We start from the raw sequence: 22,100 nt of genomic DNA on the forward strand, positions 1-22,100 counted from the left end.
GGGGCGGGGCGGCTCTCCTCCCCTCCCGGGTGGGCGCGGGTGGGCGCGCGAAGCCCCTGGGGGTGGAGTCTGAGCACACGTGGCGTGGGGGACACTCCAAGTCGCGGTGCCCGGTTCCCACCGTCCTGCCCACCAAGGCTTCGTCCCACGGGCGGGCAGGGGGCGGGAGGGGGCGGGAGGGGCCTGGGCTCCCAAGGGAAGCGGCTCCTGCTGATGCGCGAGGGACACAAGGCTTCGCCCCGCGGGGCCCCAGGTACCTGCCTGGCGCTTCATTGTCCCGCTGGGAGGCCTCTGGCGGCAGCGTTACTGTCTGAGCAGTGGGTCTCCCCGGGCGTGTCCCAGGGCGCCCCGAGTGGGCCGAGAGGCCCCCGGTAAGCGTGGGGGGAGCTGGCCAGCTGGGCTGCCGTCAGGGTGCTGACCCGGCCGCCCTCCCCCGGCTGCCCCCCACCCGGTCACACCCCGCAGAGTGGCTCCCATGGGTCCCGCCCCTGGGCCCTGGAGCTCCGCGTGGCACTGCTCCCTCTGGGCTCCTCCACGGGGCGGGTTCGGCGGCGTGTGGCACACCGGCTTTATCCTAACGAGAACATCTTCTCGACGACGTCCAGGGAGGGAGGATGTGCGTGGATGCTGCACCCCCGAAGGTGCAGACTGCGGTGGGCGGCTGCTGTGCCGCGTGTCCCCTGTGTTTCCTCTGGCGACTGAGGCCGCATGTTCCCCCCGTCTCAGAGCACGAGATGGGGGGACCCCTTACCTCCAGAGTTCAGCTTGACCCAGGGCCGAGCGCTCAGGGCCTCACACTGCCTCGGCTATGGGGACGGGTTGAGAGCCGGGCCGCAGCTCACGTTCCTTTACCGTCACCCAGGCCTCGAGTTTAGGGGTGGCGGGAACAGCAGCTCACACAGCAACGCAGTGTTACTCCCGATGCTTTAAGTCCGTTTCTGCGGACGGATAGATGCGGGGACACAACCCGGGGGCTGCTGAGGCCCCGCCGTGCAGGGCAGTCCGGCCAAGACGCGGGAGGTGCCAGGTTCTCACGATGTCCCTGCCCCCCGCGTCCCGCAGACCCAACCGCCGTGAGCTGCTGACTCACTAGAGCCCCACTCGGGGCCTTTGGGTGCTTTAGCCCATTGGAGGTGGGCTGCCGCCTCCCAACGCCAGAGTGGTGGCTCGTGTGACATCTTTGTGTGGACGACAGCTCAGCAGCGATGGCTGCCCCGGCTGGGGGACAACGGGTAGGTGGCCGTGTCTTGGACCATGTGACCCTGGGGAGGGGGCTCCTGACCTAGGAGCTGCGTCCGTCAGCTGGCCGGGGTGCGTGCTGTCCTTCGGCGTCGAAGGTGACCCACGTCTATCAGATTTGTCTGGTTTGAACCAGGCGTTGGGACAGATGGCAGGGGCGAGGCAGCCAGCGGCAGGGGTGGGGCCTCGGTGGTTCCAGGTATCTGAGGGGCCGGAGTTGTGTGTCCCTGGAGGGTGCCAGTCGGTGGAGAGCGGGGCCGAGGCTGCGGGGGGAGGGCAGCCCCGGCTCCGGGCGGGAAGCAATGCAGCGGGGCTGGGGCTGGGCTGCCCTGAGAGCTCTGGGGACTTTCCGGTTCAAGCTCAGACACATACGCGTCCCTATAACACATCCAGGTCTCCCAAACGAGCTGCTGGGGGCATCCGGCTCACCTTGTGGGGCTGGCCGCGGCCGTCTGCCTGCCATGCTGCCCCTGTCCTGTTCCCAGACTGCCCAACACTGTCACCGAGGCCGCTTTGGGTAACAAGGGGTGGGAGTTTAATTCGCACTGCAGCTTGAACGAAGGAGGGTCATCCCTGGCTTCCATGGTTGGGAAGTCAAGGAAGGACACCAGCCTTGGCCTCAGCCACACGCGAGCTTGGACGAAGTGCCAGGACCTTGCTGCTCCCCACATCTTCACCTCGAGGTCACCCTCCGGGTTGGCTGCAGCACCAAGCTTTGTGTCACACGGTGGCTTCAGGCCCCGCATGTCCCTGGGGAGTGCGTCTTCCTTGGGACTCCCAGAGGGACCCTGCTGCGCGTCGTTGGCTCTGAGTGGGATGCTTGCTCGTCTCCGGGACCGTCTCTGGGGCCGGGGTGGCGGGACGCGGTGGCTGGCCTGAGCCTGGCCGCGTGCTCCTTCGGCAGACTCGTGTACGAGCCGCTGTCACCCGCGCTCTAGGACGGCCTGCGAGAACAGGCTGCACACCAGGGAGCCCCGTCCACACTAGGAGAAATGGGGCCCTGGTGAGGCCACGGGCGGGGTGGGGGTCGCCATCGGCAAGTCCCGCTGGGCAGAAACTGAAGATTCCCGGGACCGCGAGTCCCCAGGACGACGGCCCTTTCCCCAGGACTGTCCCTCCGGCCCCGCTGGTGCCCTCTGTCCACGCGGCCGGACCCTGGCACGGAAGGCGTGCACCTGCTGGGCTGGCAGTTACGCAGCCCACTTCCCGCCGTGTGGGGCTGCTGCCGAGGGGTCAGCTGGTTTTTTCTTTCACGTTTTTATCGTAATTCCAGGTAGTTCACCCACGCGTCACATTCAGGTTGTGGTACAGTATTTCCCCCGCCCCTTAGGCAGCCCTGCGGAGGCTGCGTCTTCAGGCATCACAGCGAAGGCTTTGTCCCGGCCAGGCCCGCGCTGCCGGAGCGGACAGGCTTCCCCACAGTCGTCGTGGGCTTTCTGCCCATTTGCTTCCAGGTCTCCTCGCGGGCACCCGTTTAGCGATGCGGCCTACAGACTCTGGCCAGCTGGCTAGCGGCCTCTGCGCTCCACCGACCACCCCCCGACCTTGACCAGCGGGGTCGCTCAGCTGAGATGGGAAGGCCCCGTCCACGCCCTGCTGGCCCATGAGGGACTGGCCCCGTCCACGCCCTGCTGGCCCATGAGGGACTGGCCCCATCCCTGCCCTGCTGGCCCACGAGGGACTTTCCCGAGAGTGGCAGGAGGTAGCCCACAGTCGCCCCCATTCTGAGTGCCCCCCGTATTCCTGCAGCTACAGGTGCCTTTCCAGGGTCCCGTGGGAGGCCTGTATGTGCCACCTTCGCGCGGCCTGCAAGGCTCTCGGGCTTCCCGTCGATAGTACAGGCACCTTGAGAACCTGTTTGGGGTGCCATGAGACGCACGGGTCTTCCTTCCGGCGGATACCCGACAGCAGCTTCAACGGCCTGAGGTCCCTTTGTCCTGCCTGCAGAGCTCGGTCATGCCCAGCGCCGAGACCACTGTGGGGTGCTGGATGCTGCCGGGGGCCCAAGGCCCAACCCGCTGGGGTGTATCTTCGGGCCGCCAGCACCCAGGGCACCATGGCCTTCACTCTCTTCCCCTCTCCTGATGCTCGTTTGTCCGGATGATTCTGTGGCTGTTGTTGCTGGTCACACACACTGGGGGCCCCACGCGGCCTGGTGAACGGTGACTGCTGCGGCCGGGGGATGGAAGGACCGAGGCACAGTCCGGCCCAGGGCGCAGCGGAGGCTGCACACGTCTCTTCCACCAATGTGTTGGGGGCCGGAGCCCAGGCACCAGTGCGCCACGCGGCACGGAGTCTGGGGCAGGTGCTGTCACCCCAGGTGGGGGGAGGATGGTCCTGGGGCAGCTGGCGGTGTCTGCCATGGGGCGACCCGATGTGGGGCTGCGGGGAGCTGGAAAGGCACAGGGACTGTCCAGTGGCTTTGTCTCTGAGACGCGCAGGATGTGGCCGCCTGTGGCCACCTGGGCCTCGGGCCAGCTCGGGTCCCTCTCCCCCTGGTCTGGCAGTAGCAGCTGGCCTGTCCGCAAGGCCCAGTGGTCCAGGAGGGGCTGCGCAGCACAGCTCAGGGCCCCCACGGTTCCGGCAAGCGCAGGTGCCCCAGGCTGGCGGGTCCAAGGGCTGCGCCTCCAGTGGCCTGGGTGGCCGGGCGGGCTGGTGAGGCCTGGCTCAGGGGCTTGGACTCGGGGCTGCCAGCTGCCCTGCTTCCCACCAGGGGAGCCTGACCGCGCGACACGTTGGCCCGGAGGAAAGCGTGCCTGCTTCCTCTGAGTCTTTGGCTTTAAGCTGGATTCAAAAAACCCTCCCGTCTGCCTAAACGGCACCGCATCAGCCCTTTGATCCAGGGCTCAGGTCTAGCCAACGACCGGCTGGGGGGCGAGTCAGTGACCCGACCGCAGCGGGCGGCCACCTGATTCAGAAATGTCCTAGACTCTTGTGACCCCCCCCCGCCCCGTTCTTTTCCAGGTGGCCTTTCCCACACGCGACCTATGGCTTCCGGACTCACTCCGCAGAGTGTGTAACCCAGTCCTCCGGGGGAGGACGGAGCTTTCTCTTCCGACGCCTTTTCCACCAGTTCATGCACGACCTAAAGAGCGGAGACACAATTATTCATGGGGTCACACAGGCGGAGTAACTTGGATTCGAACTCCGTGGCCGCTGGTCAGCCAGGGCTGCACCCCCGCTGGCCTGCCTCGGCCCCCGCCCGCTCCAAGGCCCCGCTCCCTGCCCCCTCCCCAGGCCTGCCTGGAACTTGCTGCCTGGGGGAGCTGTTGCTGCTCCCGTGTCTTGCTGCCCTCCCCGCCCCCTGCCCCGTAGGCTCAGCAGGCTTCTGCTGCATCTGGGTGACCCACCCAGGCTCCTTCCCTCTCTGTGACGACCATCGCTTTTTATTTTTCTCTTATTTTTATCGCAGGGCCCAGGGCAGGAGAGGGAGGGAGAGAACCTCAAGCAGACTCGCGCAGCCCGGAGCCCGCGGGGGGCTCAGTTGCACATCCCCGTGACGGTGGCCTGAGCTGAAACTGCCCGTCACCACCCACTGGGCGCCCATCCGCGACGCCCCCACCAGCCTCCTCTGCTGCCCCCACTCCCCTCCGTCCTCCCTCCCTGTCACCACCAGAGCCTCCCTTTTGCTCCACAGACAAAGCAGAGTCTGGAGGCTCACAGCCGGGGCTTACCCAGGTGCGTGGCCTCAGTCCTCCCGCTTTCCACCTAGAGGGAAGCCGCCTCCTCCCGCCTCTCGGGTTCCAGGCCCCAGCCCCCGGGACCTCCGCTGGCCATTGGTCCTCTCCCGGCTCCCCAGCCAGTCCCTCCCCACGGCTCCTTCCCATCACCATCACGACGGGGTGCAGATCCGTGTGCGTCTGGCCCGTCCCCCCACCCCAACCCGGGAAATGTCCTGCTAGGCTGTGGTCGTCCTGGAGACAGACTTGGGAAGCGTTCCCCTGCCTTCCAAGGACAGAGGCACGTGGCCCCATCTCCCCAAACAAGCTCCTACTTCCTGAGGCTTTGAACCTTGAACGGGAACAAAGGAGGAAAAACCTGGAATCCTTCCTTCGGAGGCAGGGACGGGGCAAGACTGTGGAGCAGCCCCTGCTCTTGGAGTCTGGGGTCCCCGGGCTCCCACCCTGGGGAGCAAGGCTAGCGCTCCACATTAGCTTCCTTCCTGAGCTCCCCCAAGTCTTCCAGCACCTTCTCTTTCTATCTGACCCCGAATTGTTCTCTGTCACTTGAAATCAAGGACTCCTGCTCCATGATGCGGCATCCTAGAAAGGAAACCAAACAACCAGAACGAAACCCCCAAATCTCTCTTGACCGCACGTCCCTTGCCGGGTGACCCCCCCCCTTTATTCTCCCCTTTACGGTCCTGCTTCGAAGAGCGTGTGCCCGCGGCCGTCCTGGGTTCTGGCCCAACACCCGCCCCCCCGCCATGCGCTGCGGGGGTTCGGCTTCCGGAACCATGGTGAAGCGGCTCGGGGCCCCCCCGCGTCCCAGGAATGTCCCGAGTTCCCCTGTCCCTTCTGGCTGCTGCTCAGGCCTTTGCCGCCTGGGAGGCCACCCTCGCTTCGCTCCCCCTGAGGACCCGACTTACTCCACGACTTCAGGGACCCCTGCAGGCGGATGCCCAGACAGCCCGGGAGCCCGGAGTTCCACGTGTGCTGCTTGCCTCGGCCCCGAGTCCTGGCCCGGCCCCGCTGAACTCCTGAGCCTCCTGGCTGTCCTCTTCCATCAGGTTCTGAGTCCCCAGAAGTGGCACTTGGCCCCAGGGCCTGAACCAGAGCCTCAAGTCCTGCCAAGCCCAGAGCCGCCCCACAGCCTGCAGAGCCCACACTGGAGGAGCTCGGGGATCCTTGGTCAAGTGGCTGACAACGGCAAGAGCTGGGGGGACCCTTGCGCAGCCCCATCCTCCCCGTGGCCTCGGAGCGGGGATTGCTGTCACTGTGCACATGAGGAGACCGAGGCCAGAGAGGGGAGCAGTGCCGCTGGAGGGGGCAGTATGTGGGGGAGTCGGGATCGCGACTGCCTCAGGCTGGCTCCCCTGGGTGGCCGCCACAGCCGGAGAAGCTTCTCGCCAAGCCACCGTTGGAAGGAGAGGAAGAGGAGGACCCGCTGGCCAGGTGCCGGGGCCCTGCGGGCGCTCAGAGACCCCGGCGGCTTGAGTGGCCCGGCCGCCCCACCGCAGGCGGACACCCGACGCCAAGCCGCCCCCCCGGAACACCCGCCGAGGTCCTCAGGGCTGGCTCACGGCCAGGGAGCTGGGAGCCGCAGGGACCGGAGCCCACTCTCCCTGTAACCCCAGGTAGCCTGTCCCTTCTCGGGGCTCGGTTGGTTTCCCTAAAAAGGGAATGTGGGTAAGACCCTGAGACGGGAAAGGAGGGGCCCTCATCGCTAGGCAGGAGCAGGAGAGGGTTGGTGGCCTCAGCACAGTCTCCCCTGTGCCTCCTTTGGGGCAGGATGCCCCTGGAAGCCGGTGTGTGCTGGAGGACAGGGCCTGGGGCCTCATCATGGTCATCCCGTTCCCCCTGGAGCCAGGTGCCAGACTCTGGGTGGATGCTCTGCAGACCCACTGGAAAGGGGTGCTTAGGGCAGTGGGAGTCTTCCCGGGACTCAGGGAGTGAGTCTCCACCAGGGACTGAGCTCCAGTTTGAAGCTGTAGCCGACCATGGGGGCAGGGAGTGAGGGGCAGAGGAGGTAGGGCCAAGGCCTCCTGCCAGGCCCGTAGCCAGCGGGAACCCAGGGGGACGGCGTGGGGATGGGGAGGCATGGATGTCTGTGTTAAAGGTCAGCAGGGAAGTGGGAGGGCCTGACCTGCGGCCCCAAATGCTGTGGGTGACAGGGTGGTCCCCGTTGTCTCCTTGGCTCTGAGATAATCTGAAGAGGGCCCTTCAGAGCTCCAGATGGGGACGCTGAGGCTGGGTGTGGGGGTTCCCGCACTGGAGAACAGGGCAGCGGGAGGGTGGGGGTGGGGGTGGCTGCCTGTGATGTGCCAGCCACACCTGCTGCACGTGCTCAGCACACCCCTGCTCTGGGACCAGGCCAGGCGCCAGGCTAGGGGCTGGGGGAGGGGGGGAATGGTGCACACTCCGCCCGGCTTCCCACTCTCCACCTGGCGCTGGGGCAAGGGGCTTCCCGCTGACCCTCTGCTGATGCTCTGGCCTTGGGCAGGGCTGGGTGAGGCTGCAGACGTGAGCCGGGCCTTGAGCTCTCCCAAACCGCAGGAGGAGCAGAGAGGCACTGGCTGGGGGGGTGGCGGGGGGAGGGGTGTGTGGGGAGCACGGGACCAAAGAGGTCAGACCCCTCGGCAGAAGGCTGTGCAGGCAAACCAGGGGTCCCCAGAGCTGGAGTCCAGAGTCAACACTGGGACCCAGTTCTCAGAGACGGGGCCAGGGACGCGCACCTTCTTCTTACAAGGAGGGAGGATGGGTGGCAGGAACCTCCGGGAGCTGAAGGGGACAGGGGCAGGCCAGGGTGGGTGGCACCTCTCTGAACCCCTAGGCAGGCCAGTGGCTGTCAGACATTGGGGGACGGAGAGGGAAAGGGGGCAGGAGCAGGTGCTCCCGGCGGGACCCTTTCCGGAGCTGCGAAGCAGAAAGGCGTGGGTGGGGGGGCGTTTGGGGGATGCAGGTGCGGGGGTGCGGGCAGGCTGGAGACTGAAGGGCCAGCAGTGGGGTGGGGCCCCGGCGAAGGTGGGGGTGAGGATGGGGCAGGGGAAGGGTGGGGGAACCCGGTTTTCCAGAGATGGCGTCCACCTGCTTGGGCTCTGGGGGAGGTGGGGGGGAGGGCTGGGGGGCGAGGGGGGCGGCGGGGAGGGCTGGGGGGAGGGGGGAAGGCTCTGGGGGGAGGGGGCGGGGGAGGGCTGGGGGGAGCAAGGGGGCGGGGGTGCGGGGGGGCCGCGGAGGACCCGGGTCGTCTCCGAGTCCGCGACAGAGGAGCTGGGAGGAGGAAACCCTGCGGTTCTGGGCTCGGAGCACCGGGCGCGCAGGGGGGACCGCGGGGGACCAGCCGGGGCGACGGTGGGCGGCCCCAGAGCAAGGGGGGCTCGAGGGTGGGGCCGGGACGACGGGCACCTGGGGCAGAGCGGGAGGCCCCGGGTCGCCAGAGGACGCGCGGGGCCCGAGGGGGCGGGGCCGGAGGGACGGGCCGGGGGACCCGCCCTGAGGTCGGGAAGGACGGCGGGGGCTCGCGGGCCGCGGGGACGGAGTGCAGTGCGGGCAGCCGGGGCGCCGTGGGGGCGGGGCCAGGGCGGCAGCCGGGGGCGGGGCCTCGGGCGGGGGCGGGGCCAGGGCGGCAGCCGGGGGCGGGGCCTCGGGGCCGGGGCCTCGCGAGCGGGGGCGGGGCGGGGCTGCGGGGCGGGGCTGCGGGGCTGCGGGGGCGTGTCGGGCCCGGGCCGTGTCGGGCTCCGGCTGCATCTCGGGCCGCTGCGCCGGGCACCTGTGGCGGCCGCAGGAGCAGCGCTTCCGCCGGCCTGCGCGGCCCCGGGCGGGCGAGCGGGGAGCGGGTGAGAGGCGGCTGGGCGCGTGCCGGGGGGGGGGGGCGGGGGAGGGGGTCTCCCCTGGGGGGGCGCCTCCCCTTCCTGCGCCCCGGAGGCCCCTGCTCACCTCCGCGGGCGCTCGGACCCCGCACCCCAGGCCCGAGCCGCCCCCGGGGACCCGCCCTCGCCGTCCTCCCTCCCCCCCTCTGGCCTGTCCCTCCCGTCCCGCCGCTCCCCCGCCCGCCCCCCCCCCCGGGACCCGCCCTCCGCTGCCCCCCGCGGGCCTCTCCCAGCGCCCCATCCTCCTTGCCAGCCCCAGCCTCCCCACCTCCGCTCCTGCCCCCCCACCCTGCCCCCTTGCCCCAGCCCCGGCCTCCCCGCAGCCCCTGCCTTTGCTCCTGGGGAGGCCCTAGCCGAGTGTGGGGTTGTGTTGAGGACCTCCCCGTGAGTGGGGGACTTGTGCGAGGGCCCGGCCGTGCTGGGGCGGGGGGAGGGTGTCCGCCCCGCAGCCAGAGGCCAGGGCGGCCTGTGCATGTGCTGTGCAGAGGCAGCTGTGGAGGTGCTGCTTCCTGCGGCTCCCACGACGAGCCGCCTGGCGCTCCCACCACGCACGAGCGGCCTTGCGTCTGCCTCGATGGGGCCTCGGGTGGGGCCGGACGGGCTGGTGCAGCGCATGGGTGCAGGGAGCATGCAGGTGGAGACGCACTGGCTCCCGGGGCAGCCTCTGGTTTGAAGCAGGTTTGCCTTCTCCACCAGGTGCCTCCTGGGAAGCCCGGGCAGATGGTCCTCGGAGGAAGAAGCTCCGGGACTGGTGCGGGCCTGGGCCTCTCTCCGGTGAGCAGTGCTGGGTCCTTGGGGCCTTTGCCCACAGTTATCCTCGAACACTTTACCGGGCCACAGCTCGTGACCCGAGCATTGGGTACTGAAGTCCCCCCCATCCTTCCGTGATGGGCAGATTTCACGCCCTCCAAACAATCCTTCAGGGATGCTCCTTGCTGCCTTGCCCCCCTGGGGCCTTGAGTGGTCCTGTCAGGTCCCTTTTGGCTGCTGGGATGGATCAGACCACCTGCTGGAGGTAGCCACACCCCACTCCGATGAGGGGCTCATCTGGTGCGTGTCCCTTCCAGGTCCCTGAGGGGTAGGTCCACGTTTTAACATTGGAGCCCTTTCCCCTCCTGACCACACGGGTTTGCTTTTCTTGTCGGAATCAGCGCCCAAATGCTTGTCTGTGAACAAGAGGAGGTGTGTGTGGACACCATGGGGTGCTCTGCAGCAGGACCTGCTTGCAACGGCTTTGGTGGCACTCCTGGCCACACTCTCAAAGGTCTGGGCTCCTCTGCCAGGTGATCCGGCAGGAGCTGGAGTCTCTGACCAAGTCAGCCGCGCAGGCCAGCTTGGAAGGTTCTGGGGAACCGGGAGGATCTACTCAAAGTCACATCGGCCACTTGCTGCACGTGAGGCTGGTGATCTTTACATTTCCTGACCAGCAGAGCTGGGGCCGCAGGACACCCCTGTACCGGCCACAAGGCAGGGCCACACTGGCATCATATGGGGCAGGAAGAGGGGACAGAAAGGTGTCGTTCAAAGAACACTGGGGATCTCAGCTCCGTGCGCCTGTCCCTTATTCTGTACTAAAGCATCTTCCTGGGGTCTGTTTGTGGTGAAGCCAAGGCAGGTGGGCAGACCACCCAGGGCCTTGTGACTGCAGACTCCAGACTCGGGCGTGTGCCTGCATGCGTGTGTATACAAGTGTAGGCACGTGCATCCTCCCAAATCAAGTTTTAAAGTAGACTGGGAGGCTTAGTGCCGTGATGGACACACAGACACTGGTCCTAGGATGAGAGGCAGATGGGGAGGACTGGGGAGCGAGCCTGGGCTAACCTAGCGGTGTCTCAGTGGCTTCCTCAAAGGGCCTCTTGTCCCCCAGTGCTAGTCCCCGTGACACCTTGAGCGCAGATCCCTCCTGACAGAGGAGAGAACACGTCGTTATCAGCAGTCGCTGTTCAGTCCGCTGTCACGCTGGCTGCACGGCAGCCTTGCAGCGGGGACTTCCTGCTGGTTTGCAGACCTGGCAAACCAAGAGGCTCAGGAGCACGGGGTCCCCCGGAGGGCACGTGCACAGGAAGGGCGATGGGGTTAGGAGCGGAACCCCTTCCCCTGGCTGCTCCCCTCCAGCACCAAAGCCTACGTGGTCCGCTCCTCTTGCCCCTGGGAGGCTCCTCTTCCCGCCGATGGGCCTGTGGGAAACCCCTCCCTGCGGTAGCCCAAGCGACTTTTTCAAGGTGTTTCCCCCTCTCAAGGCTGGGAAGGCCAGGTTATGGGAGAATTACCTGTTGGGGTTCAGCTGGGGGCGCTCTGACACCTCTGAGCTGCTCCGTCCGTTTAGTCACCTGCCACTGGGGTGAGATGAAGAAGGGAAGCAGCGGAGAAGCACCGGTCTGGGGGCTCCGTGGTCCCTGCTCCCTCCGGGCAATGCCTAGTCCTGGTGAGGGGTGCAGCACCCTTGGTACCGTGCTGTGCCTGGAGGGGCCCGAGGGCACCCCCAGCCTCATCCCACCTGTTTCCCCGGGGGTGGGGAGCTGACCTGGCTCCTTGTGGCCCTAGGAGGGTTTTGAGTCAGTAGGGTTCAGCCAGACGCTGTTCTTGAACCTGCCGCTGGGGGCCGTTGGTGGCCGCAGCTTTCCCGCCAGCAGGCGCAGCTCCTGTCCTGGCTCCAGGCAGCCTAGGGGGCTGCTGAGACGCGGGCAGGGCCCAGGCTTCGTTCCCACTCATTCCCTCTCCCCCCGCCCCATCCCCCAGCATGGCATGGGCACCGCTGCAAGTGCCGGGGGCTGTGTCGGGTGCTGGGGCTTTAGCTGAGTCAGGGCAACAGAAGAGTAAAAAGTCGGGGACAATGGAGGGTGTTGGCTTCGGGGACAGAGGTCATCGCGGTGCTCCGACGCTCCCGGGTTTGATCCCTGCTTAGCCGCCAGCAGCTGCGGGGCTCTGGGCAAGTGAGCACGCCTCTCTGAGCCTTGGCCTCGTCCTTGGAGAACGGGGTTGCTGACATATGTCACGAGGCTGCCCTGACAATTAGAATTAAAGGAGCCAGTGCGTAGACAGGGTGTGCACGTGCCTGGCACAGGTGACGGGGCCCTGGGAGCTGTCCCTTCTTACCCTCGTCCTTGGCTGTTCCTGGCTTTGTCGCCCTTGTCTGTGCGCGTCCATCCTGGAGCCCCCGAGGCCTGGGTGCTAGCCCTCCCTTGTCTGCTCATCCTTTTCTTGACACTCTCAGGGACCAGGGCTTTGGCCTGGCTTTGGCCCCCAGGGGCAGACGGGAGCTGTGTCCGGAGCGGCCCAGTAGGGGACTGTAGTCATGAAGCACCTGTGGCCATTTACCTTTAAATTGCTTGTGTTGACCTGAACTGAGGAAGCCAGCGTGTAGCCACCTGTCAAGGGCTCGGTAGCTACAGGCGGCCAGTGCCCATCGTATCGGAGGGTGCAGACTAGAATCTTCCCGTCATCGTGGAAGCTGTGCTGACCTGGACTCCACAGCCAGCCTTGAGCCCGCGGGGGACTGGGCTCCAGAAGCAGTCTCACCGAGGGCTGGCACCGCCAGCGGCCGTCCCCCGAGTGCCGGGGCCGGGGAGGTGGGTAACTGTGCCAAAACCCGGCTCCTGGGAGCCCTGCCCAGGCTCCATCTCCGCTGGCCTTGCTCCCCCGGCCGAGGCGGTCGGTTTCTTGCTAGTTCTTATCAGCCCGGGGTGGAGGGCAGGACGGGGATCGCCCAGTCTGTAGCTGAGCCGCCTCCGCCACCCTGTTTCTCCAGCTGGTCCTGCTGGGCTGGGAGTCCCGGGGAGAGTCCCCGTTCCCAGCGTTGGCCGCGGCCCGGCTGGCCCGGATGCCCTGGCGGGTCCTCCCTGTGGGGCCCTGCCCAGCCCCCGCCCACCGCTCCCCTGGGGAGCCGGCTGCCTTGGGCTCCTTCTCTTCCCTCTCGCTGGCGCCTTCTCCTCGCTTGCTCTCTGGCCACCGACTTCGGGGCTGGGCCTCCCCCAGGCTTGTTCTGCTTCATCGTGAAAGTGAGCTCCCCTGCCAGTGCCCTGCTCACGGCCCTTTCTCCGTGGCCTCCCTCGTGCGTCCTCTTGCTCCCTCGGCCGGGCAGTCTCAGCGCCAGCTGCGTGTCGGGTCAGTGCCGGGTGCCAGGTGCACAGAGGGCAGAGGCCACATGCCTGCCTTGGCAACTGTGGGTTGGTGGGAGGCCCGTAGCTGGCCAGGTCGCTGCATCCCGGCTGGACGCTGCTCGGCCAGAGACGGAGCCAGCCCAGCTGGGGGCTGCCACCGCACTGGCTCTGAATCCAGAGGGGTCTGCGGGGCTGGAGGATGGGACAGGAATTGGGGCGGGGAGGCAAGGAGAGTGCAGGCCCGCTCGGCAAGAGGGAATTTAAATTATGAGGAAGGCCTGTCTGCGTGGTGCTATTAGACCACATTCCTGGGAGCACAGCCCGGTCTGGGTTCCGTGGCCCCAGCTCCACAGCCTGGCACAGCAGGTGCTCTGGAGCCGGCTGTGGACCAAGTGAACAGATGCTGCGGGTCCTGTGTGTGCAGGGCTGGTGGTGTGCAGGGGTGATGGTGTGCAGGGCTGGGGGTGTGCAGGGTGATGGTGTGCAGGGCTGGAGGTGTGCAGGGTGATGCTGTGCAGGGTGATGGTATGCAGGGCTGGGGTGTGCAGGGTGATGGTGTGCAGGTCTGGGGGTGTGCAGGGCCAGTGCGTGGGCCTCCTTCCCCTGGAGCCGGAGGAGCAAGTCGGGCAGCCCCGTTCCCTTCCCGGCTGCAGGGCTGAGTCCCAGCGGCCCAGCTCACCCAGGCCGGGCCCGGGGTGCGGGGAGGGCCCAGAGCAGTTCCAGAAAGGTGGAAAGGTATTGTCAGCGTTGAGCCGCAGCCTTGTGCCTGGTGGGGGGCAGTCCCGGATGGGGGGGCTCTGGAGCAGCTAGTCCTCGCCAGTGGGCCCTCCCCGGGTGGTAAAGTCCTGTACTGCCTCCCCCGGGCTCAGCCCCGCTCCCCCGCCCCTGTCCTGCAGGCCACCATGAGCACCCGCCCACAGCACCTGTCGCTTAGCTCGTCCAGCCTGCTGGGGGATGGCGGGGGTCGCACCCCCGAGCTCCGCAAGAGCGCCAGCAGCACCGTGTGGCAGGCCCAGCCTGGCGAGGTGAGCGGCGGGCCGCACGTCCCCGAGGAAGAGGAGCACCACGTGGACAGCGCACCGCAGCCCCCGGCCCCCAGCCCCTGGGTCCGAGCCATGGGCCACTGGCGGAGCAGTACTGTGGGCAACGTGTCAACCGTGGGCCGTGGTGACCCGTGTCGCCTGAGGACCGCCGGGGCCACCGCCACGCAGAGGAGCCACTCGGACCTGGTGCGGAGCCCGCAGGCCCGGGGCCACGGTGCCGCGCGGAAGGGCAGTCTCAGCTGCTCGGCCCTGGGCGCCTCGCCCGTCCACGCGGCTGAGCTGCAGCTGGGCGGTGCCCCCGCGGGCCTGGAGGGGGGCCCGGCTTCCGAGGAAGGGCCGGCGGGCTCAGCCGGGATGCTGGCGGGGAGTGGGGCGCGGCTGGCAGGGACGGCCCCCCGGAGCGGCAGCCCCCAGGCCGGGCCCGCGGCCACTGCACAGCCAGCCGCCACCTCCTGCCACGCCCTGTCCCCGGCAGCAGGGGCTGGCGGTTGCTGTCCTGCCCTGCCCGCCCCGGGGGTCCCGGCCTTTCCCAAACTGGTGGCGTCTGTGAGTGAGTCTGGGCTGCAGGCTCAGCGGGGGGGGATGTGCCAGTGCAGGTTCCCCAGGGGGCCCCCCGGGCTCTCCCGCTGCTGTGCCCACCCTTGGGGTCCCGCCGCGTGCGCCATGGGGCCTGCTGCCAGGACCAAGGACGTGTGGACCATGACTTCGGCCAGTGACTTGGGCTCCGTGTCGGCTTCCTGTCCGTCAGCCCAGGATGCGGGCGTGCAGGCAGCGCCCCTGGCAGTGTGCAAGGCTGTGGCCACCAGCCCGGCCCTGGAAGCCCCCGGGGCCCTGCCCACGTTCCCAGAGGTAACTCCGGGGTCCGGCCTGGAGGAGGCCCCCTCCCCTGTGCGGGATGTGCGGTGGGATGCCGAGGGCATGACCTGGGAGGTGTACGGAGCCGCCCTGGACCCCGAGGTGTTGGGCGTGGCCATCCAGAAGCACCTGGAGATGCAGTTTGAGCACTTGCAGCGGGCGCCCGCCAGGGAGGACAGCCTTGGGGGGGGCCGGAGGGGCCCGCTTCGAGCCGTCATGCAGTCCCTGCGGCGCCCTAGCTGCTGCGGCTGCTCCAGCGCCGCCCCCGAGTGACGCGGGGCCGTGGGTTGGGGACGCTGGGGGCACCAAGCTCCCGGGACCTGCAGCCCAGGACGGCGTCTGCTGCTCCGACTGCCCCAACCGAGCTGGGGGCTGCCCCAGCCTGCGCTCCCCGCCGCTCCCCGAGCACCCCATGCCTGCCCCCCCGGGCTGCGAACCCTGGACAGGCTCCCCACCAGGGACGGCCTGACGCTCCGTCCCCAACCCCGCTGGCGTTTCCCCAGGACTCGGTGGCTTTCTTTGGAAGCAGTGCTGGGCCCTGATCAACTCCTCACATGACCAGACAGCCGGGTCCTCAGGGAGGGGCTGCACTGTCAGGGACCCCCTGGGCTGTCATGGGGGGGGCACCTACCTTGCTGGGTGCCCACCTCTAGCCCCACCCTCTGGATGGAACCAGGGAGATCTGGCGAGGCCGCGGCTGCCGTGCTGGGCGGCCTGCTGGGGGGTGGCCGTGACCCCCGCAACATGGACCCAGGGCCGCTCTGTCCCCTGAGGCAGGTGGCTGGTCAGGGCAGAGCGGCCCCCAGGAAAATCCCCCGGTCAGGGTCGTGTGCGGGGCCGTGCCAGGCTGTCTGCACCCTCGCTGGGCTGACGGCGTTGGGAGGTGGGAGGTGGGCGTTCTGGAAGGGCCGGGGTGGGGGGTGCTCAGAGCTGGGCCCGGTCCCCCGGGGGCGCTGAGGGCTGGTTCCCGGCGGGTGCAGGAGGGAGGGAAGGGAGAGTGATGGGGAACTGGAGGGGTCGGCGTGGGCTCTGAGTTGCGGGGTTCGGGCAGGGGAGGCCATGAGCCTGTTCTCCCCACCTTATCCGCTTCAGCTGGCCTGGGCGGGGCGGGGAGGTGGGGGTGTCATGGGTGAGGGGCCCCGGGGCCCAGGCTCGGACCCTGTGCTTCATGGCCCAGGGGTGTCTCAAGCCCCAGAGTCGGGAGCAGGCTCGGGTCCTCATCCTGGGCTGCCGTGGAAGGTCCTCGGCTCTCGGGACCACCCGCCCACCTACCCCTTGGGGGAGCAGGTCGGGGTGCTGCTCAGGGGCCCCTGCCTGGGAGGGTGCCGCTGGCCCCTGCCCACTGGCCAAGCCGAGCCCACCCGAGGAGCTTGTGCTCGCGGGGGTGGAGAGGCCTCCCACGACAGCGGGCTGACTGGAGGCAGGGGTGGGTCTGCCCATGTGAGGCCGGGATGCTTGTGAGGGTTGGGCTGGGGCAAGGGGCTGCTGGGGGCGGGAGGGGACTCGGCCTTGCCCCTGTTACGGTGGGGTCGGCAGGCGTTCGCGTGTGCGCAGGCTCTGGGCACCTCACGCTGCGGTGCGTGACCCCCGGTCCCGGGCTGCCCTCCTGCTTCCAGGGGCTGCAGGGACATGGGACGTGATGACGTGGGGTGGGGGGAACGCATCACAAGGGGCCGCAGCCGAGCAGGGTGGACGGTGCGGAAGGGCATCCAGGTCGGAGGGGGGTGGGAGGAACCTGTCCTCTCAGGCCGAGTTGGGTGCTTGTTGGGTGGGGGGCGGGCAGGCGGGTCCCCGCGCAGAGGACCCCGGTGCCAGGGAGCAACAGGTCCTCGGGGTTGCTATGGGAGGTGAGCGTGGAAGAGGAGGGTAGCTCACGTGCCCGCGTCCTGCAGGGGGTTCAGGGGGGAGGAGGACCCCGGGGGGCCGGGTTCCAGTTGGAGCCAGACGAGGCTGCCAGGCACGGGGCGGCCGGCACAGGGTCATATGCGGGATGTCGGGCTGCGACCTGAGACACCCCCCAGGAGCTTCCAGGCTGCTGCGAGTTCAGGCTTGGCCGGCGTGCGGCCCCCAGCTGCACCGGGAGCCCTGGGTGCGGGGCTCGCACACCCACCTCCTTCGGAGCACCCGGCGGCCTGCACCTCCCCTCCCGCCCGGCCGCACACAGCAAGCGGGCTCCGCCTGGGCCAGCGGCTGGACCCCAGTGCGTGGCCTGGGAGGGGCCCGCGCCCCGTCCCCTGGCCGCCCCGCCGGTGGGTCATGCTTAGGGACTCGGGGCATGGCCAGCAGCCTCAGGCACGACCTGCGCTCACCTGCCGGCTTCCGGCCAGACACTCGGGGCCTGTAGGGCACGCACATTCCATCCTGTGTATGCTTGTCCTGCTGAATTGGAAATAAAGTGCTGGACGCCAGAGGTCTGCAGAGACAGCCCGCGGGCCTGGCCGGTCTGGTTTCCTTCTGGTAGGTCGTGTCCTTCGGAGCGCCCCACGTTCCGAGCGCCCCGACCCAGCAGGAATCCCGTCCCCGTCGCCACCGGCCACTGTTCCCACCTTCCTGGCAGCCCTGGGGGCCCCTGCAAGCCGGGCCTGGCCTCCTGCGCGTATCCTCTGTGGGCGAGGCCGAGGCTCGGGCGGCCTGGTCCACCCCGGAGTGAAGGCCGCCCCCGGGGTCTCCATGCTGCGAGGCCGGAGGTGCCAGAGCCGAGAAAGGCTGGTCGCCTCCCCTACCGGCTGCACGGGATGCGGCCCAGGAGAGCGGGCTCTCCTCTCACGGGCCCACAGGCCCTCCCCGGGCAGAGCCTGGCGTCCTGGACATGGCGGGGACGCTGCCGCCTGGCACCCCTGGGCTGCACTGGGGCCCCAGGTCACATCTAGAGCATGGGAGCCTGGCCGGGGGTGACCTCGCGGCCTCGACGTCCTCCCGTGGAGAGGCTGGCGGCCAGGCCTGCCCCTGTCCCTGCTCTGCAGAGTGAGGGGAATAATCCACGGAGAGCGCCTGGCATGCTGGTGCGCACACCTGCTCACATTGTGGGGCGTCACTGCCGCGGCCCCAGCAGGCCCGGGCTAGGCTGTGCTCAAGGCCCGTATCCGCCCCCAGCCATTACCCCTTGGAGCCTCCCTCCCGGTCCTTCACCCCGAGCTCCACGCCTGGCTCGGGACACGCTGGCTCTGGCCAGGGCCCTTCGGAACAGCAGCTTTGGGAGCCACGCGGGGAGACTGCGGCTGGAGGGCTTGGAAGTGCCCCGGGGTAGGGCGTGGGGACGGCAAGGGGGACGAGTGGAGAGTCCCGGCTCAGCCAGGCCACAGTGGAGCCCAAGGCAGGCTCTGCCCCAGGGCCGGGCGCTCTGCGTGCGGCCTGGGCGCGTCCCGGGGAGCGCAGGTACCCCAGCTGTCCTCGGGCAAGCCTCTTGCATGGCGGCTGTCCGCCCAGGGGATGCACGGGGTCCAGGGCCTGCAGGGCCTGCGCGTGTCCCCGTGGGCTGCTCTGGGCCGTCATGCGGGTGGTGTCCGTGCCGGGCGGCCGCGGCCACTCACGGGCGGCACTCTGCACCTGGCACGCTGGAGGCCTCCGCGGCGCCCTTCTGGCCTGGCCCAGTTGTCATTGGAAGCTGTGACAGGTCCGGGTCCCTTATCAGTTTCCTTCCAACCCGTCAGGTGGAGCAGGGCCGGCCCCCGGGCACCTTGAGTCAGCACCCATCACCGTCCCTGGGAGCCAGCAGTCTTCATGGGCAAACCCGGGGCCTCACGCCGGCCGCGCTCTTCGGACCCAAGCGGTGGCCCGGGGACCCTCAGGTCCAGAGAAGCGCGGAGCGGAGGGGCACCCACTCGAGTCCCCACTGCTTCCCTAAGAGCCTGTTTCTGTCCAACAAGCTGTTCTAGACATTGGAGGGGGCGGCCAGCCAGGCCTCACGCGGCACGTCGCAGCCCCCTGCAGGTTGGACGCTGCCCCCAGGGCTTCCGTCGTCTCCACCTGGCACGTGGGGCTCACCTGTGCGCTTCCTGGGGGTGGTCATGAGCGGGGCCCGGGAGCCCCCCACGGCTGGCGTCTGTAGCGCGTCCCCTGCGGGACTTCCCAGGCTGCTCCCCCTTTCTGGGCAGAAGCCGTTGGGAAACCGTGGGGGGCGGGGTCTCCCTGCTGGGAGAGCACGGGTCTCGTGTGGTTGCTGTGGGCACACAGGTCATAAGCCACAGAAAGCATTTCAGAGAGGTCGACATCTGCTCCGGGGACCCAGGCCCAGTGGGGTGTGCAGGCTGGGGGCTGGGGTGCATGGTGTGCTCCCGCCCTCTCGCTGCAGGACTTGGAGCTTGGACCTTCGCACCCTTGGCCGTGACCACCCGCGACTCCACCGCCTGCCCCGTCCCAGCTGGGGGCGCCCGGCAGGGAGGCGGGTCTGGACATGGCTGTCCTCGTCCCCTCCAGGGCGGCTGAGGGTCCCCAGGGGAGGGGGCTCGGCCCAGGCCTGGCCTTTCCGTTTCCCTGATAAGAGACTGCACGCTGTGGGGGTGGCCGTGCGCCAGCCGACGGCAGGGGCCTGTCTGGAGGTTTGACCCCCCACCCCCTCCCCGTGTTCTTAAACCTCGGCTTCTCCCTGTTTCTCCTCTGGGTCAAGCCCCCTCTGCCTCCCGGAAGCCCCGTCTCCACCCCTGTCCTCGCCCCTTCCTCCCCCTGCTGCCCCAGGTCAGCCTCGCCCGAAGGCTGGCTGGTGGCCCCGTGCGTGTCCCCACGGCCACGGCTCGGTTTGGGTCCCCGCGTCCCCGATTTTCCTGGTCTGGGCTCTCCCTGCGCACCTGCCCATCCCGTCGGGGTGAAAGCCGCGTCCCGGGGCTTGCCAAGTAGTGCCCCCCGGGGCCCCCCGGGCTGCTCCGTCGCTGCCAGTGCTCTGTCCCGGGCCCGCTGGGCAGGTGTACGGCTTCGGGGCCGGGGGCGCCCTGGGGGATGGCTGTGGGCACCCTCCCCTCCTGGGTGTCGCGAGGTTGGAGCGGGGTCTGGAGCCCGGGGGCTGTGTGCTGTCCGGTGGACTCTCTGTGCTGGGCTCTAGGTGCGGGGACTGGGGACTGGGCGGGGAAGAGGCAAGGCCCAGGCAGGGAGCTGCAGCAGCCTCAGCGTGGAGCTGAATTCGGGGTGCTGGGGCCCTGGGGGCGGACTCGCCTCCTCACCCGCGCCTGCTGGGCCCCTTGCCCGCCCGGCCACCTGTCACTTTTAGGCATCAAGTGTCTGACGAGGTGCTGGCCCCGGGCACCGCTTGGTGTTCAGGCCCGGCCCGCAGCCCTGGAGGACAGTGGCCTGATGGCCCTGCCGCAGAGCTGGGGGCCAGGGGGGTGCTGGGGCTTCCCAAAGGGCCAACCAGAACCCTTGCTCCGGCTCAGTCCCGGGCGGCTCGGCCTCCCTGCGGGTCACGCCGCTGGGCTGTGGAGTGGGGAGCGCGAAGGGCGGGGACCACGGTGGGGCTCTGGGGCGGGCGCCCGGCACACCTGACCTAGGCCCGGGCAGCCAGGCTCCGCCGGGGATCCTGCCTTTACTAGAACTTGTGCTACTTAGTCATTTATTTGTTGCATTAATTCTGATTGTAAAATATTCCTGGAAATGTGGCTTCTCCTGACTCCTGAGCCTTTGCCCTCCCAGGAGGGTGTGGGTGCACCGGCTGTGGGCGTCCTCCTCGTGCGGCCGATGTCCCCAGGGCGCCGGAGCCTGTGGAACCCAGATAGGAGGGTCCTCCTCCTTCACCCACACCCGGACCCCGGACAGGTGCTGGGGTGCAGGGGGGAGGGCACCCAGGGCGGGAGGGGTCAGGGGTAGGGGGACACCAGGGTAGGAGGGCACCCCAGCTGGGAGGGCACCAGGGGCGGGAGGAGGAGCCCGGGGGCCCCCTGGTGGTTGTGGCGTGGCCGCTGAGGTCCCTGGAGACACAAGCAGGGGTCCATGACCATGTCCCCCACCCAGCTGCCTGGAGCCCCCTCCCGCCATTGCCCGTCGTGCCCAGGGCCCACCCTTCCAGGTCCTCCTCCAGGACAAGCAGACGGAAGATTCCAGGAGGAAGGATAGAGACGGAGGAGGTGGAGGGGGTGACGGGTACGGGGGCAGCCTCATGTACTCACGCGGGGAGGGATGCACCCGGGGGCTGCTGGTAGGAGACCTTGGCATCGCTCCTAAACCCAGGGTCCTCTAACCCCTTTGCTCACCTGTGTCTCACACCTGCAGCCTGTGAACATGCTCGGCGCCCCCCTCTCCTGTTCCTGAGCCCCGGTGTAGACAGGCCTGTGCCTACCCCCAAGGGGTCCTGCGCCGTCTGGCTGAGGGTTGGAGGGCAGTGGGTGAGACGGGGCGCTGCATTCCCTGCAGGGCTGTCCTCAGCGTCTGTAGGCCCGGCTCCCCAACTGTGGGCGGCATGGGGGGTGGGGTGAGGGGCGGCCCAGAGAGAGAAGGAGACCTGCTCGACTACAGTGTGGCTGAGGGCTGTGCAGGGGAGGACAGGGGAGGACGGGGCGCAGGGGGAGGATGCGGGAGGATGGGGGAGCATGGGGGTACAGGGGAGCAGAGGGGAGGACAGGAGAGGATGGGGAGGGCAGGGGAGGAGAGGGGAGCACAAGGGAGGATGGGGGAGCACAGAGGAGAACAGGGAGCAGAGGGGAGTGCAGGGGAGGACAAAGGAGGATGGGGAGGACGGGGGAGGATAGGAAAGCACAGGGGAGGAGAGGGGAGCACAGAGGAGCAGAGGGGAGGATGGGGGAGCACAGGGGAGTACAGAAGAGCACAGGGGAGTGCAGGGGAGGATGGAGCAGGATGGGGAGGACAGGGGAGGATGGAGAAGGATAGGGAGCACGGGAGGAGAGGGGAGTACAGAGGAGCAGAGGGGAGGACAGGGGAGGACGGGGGAGCACGAGGGAGGACGGAGAAGACAGGAGTACAGAGGAGCACAGAGGAGCACAGAGGAGCAAAGGGGAGGATGGGGGAGCACAGGGGAGTACAGAAGAGCACAGGGGAGTGCAGGGGAGGATGGAGCAGGATGGGGAGGACAGGGGAGGACGGAGAAGGATAGGGAGCACGGGAGGAGAGGGGAGTACAAAGGAGCAGAGGGGAGGACGGAAGGACTGAGGAGCACGAGGGAGGACGGAGAAGACAGGAGTACAGAGGAGCACAGAGGAGCAGAGGGGAGGATGGGGGAGCACAAGAGAGGATGGGGGAGGACAGGGGAGCACAGGGGAAGATGAAGTTGGGTTTGGGGAAGCCGCTTCCTGACCAGGCTCCTCCCATCCCGAGCCCACGCAGCCTCACTGAGGTGGTGTCTCCCTTAGGACGTATTCTGCCTGCAAGTAACTGAATCATGGACGAGAAGGTGTC

At 68.5% G+C, this 22,100-nt stretch overlaps 1 protein-coding gene across 4 annotated transcripts; it reads left to right on the forward strand.

Annotated features, from left to right (window-relative positions):
* The first annotated feature begins 8,633 nt into the window (after positions 1-8,633).
* GPRIN2 (G protein regulated inducer of neurite outgrowth 2) lies at positions 8,634-15,038 on the forward strand. Of its 4 annotated transcripts, XM_072823898.1 has the most exons (3): positions 8,634-8,734; positions 9,464-9,541; positions 13,764-15,038. In XM_072823898.1, exons 2-3 carry the CDS (start codon positions 9,488-9,490, stop codon positions 15,036-15,038), a joined length of 1,329 nt encoding a protein of 442 aa, XP_072679999.1. In that variant the 5' UTR covers positions 8,634-8,734; positions 9,464-9,487. The 4 variants fall into 4 exon arrangements, with proteins under 4 accessions (XP_072679999.1, XP_072680000.1, XP_072680001.1 ...); XM_072823899.1 differs by lacking the exons at positions 8,634-8,734; positions 9,464-9,541 and adding an exon at positions 9,552-12,336; XM_072823900.1 differs by lacking the exons at positions 8,634-8,734; positions 9,464-9,541 and adding an exon at positions 12,346-12,871.
* The last annotated feature ends 7,062 nt before the right edge of the window (positions 15,039-22,100 follow it).

Source organism: Canis lupus, chromosome 4, assembly GCF_048164855.1.
Source record: "Canis lupus baileyi chromosome 4, mCanLup2.hap1, whole genome shotgun sequence".
Taxonomy (NCBI): domain Eukaryota; kingdom Metazoa; phylum Chordata; class Mammalia; order Carnivora; family Canidae; genus Canis; species Canis lupus.